At 42.9% G+C, this 4,190-nt stretch overlaps 1 protein-coding gene across 1 annotated transcript; it reads left to right on the top strand.

Annotated features, from left to right (window-relative positions):
- On the top strand, nucleotides 1,545-2,250 carry LOC109722583 ((R,S)-reticuline 7-O-methyltransferase-like). Its single transcript, XM_020250678.1, has 2 exons — nucleotides 1,545-2,016; nucleotides 2,206-2,250. Exons 1-2 carry the CDS (start codon nucleotides 1,669-1,671, stop codon nucleotides 2,248-2,250), a joined length of 393 nt encoding a protein of 130 aa, XP_020106267.1. The 5' UTR covers nucleotides 1,545-1,668.

The raw sequence follows: 4,190 nt of genomic DNA, 5'->3' as shown, positions 1-4,190 counted from the left end.
TATATATATATATATATATATATATATATATATATATATATATATATATAATGATAAAATTTTAAAAATAATTTCTCAACTGCATGCAAGCAAACAAATTATTTATATTTGCAACGCTTTCTACTACATCGAACCAAACAAAATGCATGAAGTTGTAATTACTATATTTTCAATTACATATATCTCCAATTATACTATATTTCTAACTATATCGAACCAAACAGCCCCTAATTACTTATGCACGCATACGAATATCCAATACAAACCACAAATGGGGAAAGCAATTCTAGCAAGAGTCAGTTAATAAGATCAAAACATATAATCTCCTTCTAAGGAAAAATTTTATTATCGCAATATTTAATGATCACAGCACAGATAATCCTCGGAATATGATCAAAACACACACACCCAAAAAAAAAGAAAAATTTTGGTTTAAGGGTGGTATTTGTTGGGAATCCGGTATTCGCCCCGATACCGAATTTTGTGATGCTTCTGGAAGCACGGAACCTTTCGTGCTTCCAGGTCGTTTTTGATGTTGCGACTTTCGAATCGTCGATCGGCTCCGTTAAACTTGATTTAGAGTATTTGAAGTACCTGGAAAATAAATTTTGCAATTTTTCCATATTATTTGCCTAGTGAACCAAGGGGCTCAAAATCAACGGCTGAAAATAAAAATATTACAAAACGTGATAATATGACATTAAAATTTTAGATCAAAGATATTGATCTTGTTTTATATAGTATAAAGAATTTTCTATCAAAATTTCACATGATTTGAATATTTCTACGCCGTTAAACTTGCAAACGGCTCACCACGGCCGTTAAAATTATTGATTTTGAGTCCCTTCGATCGCTAGGCAAATAATATCGAAAAATTATAAAATTTATTATCTAAGTACTTCAAATACTCTAGATCAAGTTTAACGGAGCCGATCGACGATTGAAAAGTCGCAACATCGAAAACGACCTGGAAGCACGGAAGGCTCCGTGCTTCCAGAAGTATAGTAGCCTCACTATATATATATATATATATATATATATATATATTATTGGACAAAGCGAAAATGAAATACCCAAAACGTTTACCTTTTTTTGGGAACCAAACACCTTTATCATAAATGAAGAGACTACTCTCTAAATGAGTATAATTAATGAAATTGTGGTTAGCAATATTCTTGCTGTACGGTAATAACACGTTAGGTAATTAGGCACCGTTTGGTTAGGAGATAGGAATAGGAATAGGCCCTTATCCCCTCTTTATACCAAAACACTAATTTTTTAGTCGAGAATAGTAGTTCTCGGTTATCCCCACCAACACCTCCATTTTTTATATAAAACTTCCTAATATTTTTTTTATCCCCGGGAACAACCCAATTTCCATCCAAACGCTATTTTTCTTATCCCCATACTTGTACCTATCCCTGTAATAACTAGTTCTTGCTTATACCCGAATCAAAGTGGGTTCTCCCAACGACCACTCAAATTACCCATCATCAAAAGTACATACTCTAAATTTTCAGCAGAATTAGTTACACAAGAAACAAATCAGCGTAGATTCACGTATATACGTACACTTATTCTTACCTACATAAATAACCAATTCATACTGCATTACACATTACACCAACTTAATTAATCATCACTACAAGAATTTTGCTTCGTTTCAGCATGGCGGAGGAGCGCAACGTTCTAGACCTGCAAAGCCAAATCCGGGCGTGGCAAGCGACGACGGCGTTGGTCTACACCATGTCTCTCCACTGCGCCGTCGAGCTCGGCATCCCCGACATCGTGGACGAAGCTCCGGCGACGCCCCTCCCCGTCTCCCGCATCGCCGCCGCGCTCCACTCTACGGGGCCTCCCCCAGACTCCTCCGTTCTCCACCGCCTCATGCGCTTCCTCGCACACAAGGGCGTCTTCGCCGAGTGCGTAGACCCAACCAGGGGCGAGCCCGCCTACGCGCCGACCCCGATTTCGCGCTGGTTCTCGCGCCGCTCCGAGCTCAGCCTCGCCTCCGTGGTATATATCCTAACTATTATCAAAAATATTAGTATCGTATTGAATACAGATTAGCTAGATCCAATTCTGACCTGCATTCATGACTATAGCTACATGTATATAATGTGAGGGGGGTTTCTCCGCGTCTTAGCTAGCTTAAGATGAGATTGCGATTATCGACCGCGGAATATCATGCGTTGCTGAACACAGGTGCTCCTCCAGAAGTGGGGNGTGGTGTGCACCCGTGGCAAATGAAGCATTCCCCTATTATTAGGAAACATTAATCGACACCTACTTAATCTTATGGCTAAATTACAAAAAAAAAAAAAATTATAAATTCTTGTTTTTTTATTTTCTTTTTGCTTTTAAAAATTTGTATTTTATTCTCTCAATATTTCAAGTTATTGTATTTAGCCCCCCTCCTTCAGGATTCTACTATTGTTCCGTTCATTTCTTATAATTTATGCAAAAAATACCCTTCAAAATAAAAGAAATATATAAAAATATTATATTTTTATACAAGAAGTAAAGATAATTTAGTCAATTTGGCTTCTCAATTAACTAGGGTGGCAATCCAGCTCGGTGTTCGCGAGCTAGCTCGTGTTCAGCTCAAAATGAGCTCGAGATCGAATCGCTCGGTTAGTAAACAAGCTGAGCACGAGCTGAAATTTTCAGCTCGTTTAGTAAATGAGCCGAACACGAGCTGGAATCAACTCGCTCATGTTCGGCTCAATAACAGCTCGAATATATATATTTTATATTTATATATATAAATAAATATGGCCAATTTGCATAAAAAATTTACAAGATTTGAGTTTTTGCAAAACTGGGACACATTTTTCAATTTTGCATATTCGGACCGAATTTTTCACCATCGGACGAAAATACCCTTATTCCTTTTCTTTCTCTCTCTTCTTTTTTTCTCTCTTTTTTTTTCCTTCGTTATTTTTTTCTTCCGCCACCTCCTCCTCCTTCGATGAACCTACCTCCTCCTTCCACCGCCTCTCCCTCTCTCACGACGATGCCCCTACCTCCTCCCCCAGATCCGACCCCACCGCCACGGTGCCAATCTTGAGGACTCCCGCGGCGACGGCAGAGGCGGCGGAGGCGGAGGCGGAGGCAGGGGATCTCTCTCCACCGACCACTTCTCCTCCAACCTCCTCGGCGCTGACGCCGTCGCCGACCTCGCAGAGATCGTCGGCCACATGATCATCCGGCAACGCCATTGCGGAGACACTTGCTGCCCTCGGCGTCAGACAAGATGAGCATCGAGGAGGTCCAGAGGATCGAGTGGGACACCTTTGACTCCAAGATGAAGTAGATCCATGCCCTCAAGATCGCCATCTGAGTCCTACTCTCCGGCGGAGGAGATGAGAGCGTTCAAAGAATGCATTTTTTTAAGACATAAAAATGGTGTAATGGTGTAAAAAGGAAGAAGGAAGAGGATGAGGATGAGAATGAGAAATTGTATAATTTTGGGTGAAATAGTCCAAAATTTTAAAAAATAATGCAAAATTGTGCAATTCTCACCAAAATTGGCCTAATTTTTCACCCAATTTTACACCATTTTTTTCTATTTTACACCATTTAAGTAAAACTTACACTATTTTTTTCCTCTTCTTCTTCCAATTTACACTATTTCTTTTTTCCTCTTCTTCCTCCTCCTTTCTCCAAGAGCCGCTCGTTCACGAATTGCTCCGCGTAGAGCGGCCACGTCACCATCGCCACCCCTGCTGCGATCCCTCCCGCGCACCACCCACAGTGCGACGCGAACCCCCCCACCGCAGCGTTGGCCAGCGCCTCCACCTGCGACGCCCACCCCCGCACCACCAACCCCAAAACCCTAGTAATCCCCTCCTCCTCTTCCTCGTCTTCATTATTCACCACCAAATGGATCGGAGCGAGGACGAGGCGGCGGCGTCGTCGCCGTCGACGAGGAGGAGCGGGGAGTCGAGGCCGCGGAGGCGCTTGAGGGAGAGCTCCTCGAGGAGCGGGCATCTGCGGACAACGGCAAGGATGCCCGAGGCGCCGAAGGAGCGGAAGGCGACAGAGAGCTTGCGGAGCGCAGGGCAGCGGAGGGCCACGGTCGCCAGCGCCGCGTCGCCAATGCTGTCGGAGCGGCGGTCGCAGCGGAGGGCGAGGCGGGAGACGGCGCAGAAGCGGAGAGAAAAAAAGAACGAGAGAAAAAAAGAGGA

The sequence above is a fragment of the Ananas comosus genome, linkage group 16 (genome assembly GCF_001540865.1).
Source record: "Ananas comosus cultivar F153 linkage group 16, ASM154086v1, whole genome shotgun sequence".
In the NCBI taxonomy this organism is placed as follows: domain Eukaryota; kingdom Viridiplantae; phylum Streptophyta; class Magnoliopsida; order Poales; family Bromeliaceae; genus Ananas; species Ananas comosus.
This window is presented reverse-complemented; position numbering and strand designations above follow the sequence as displayed.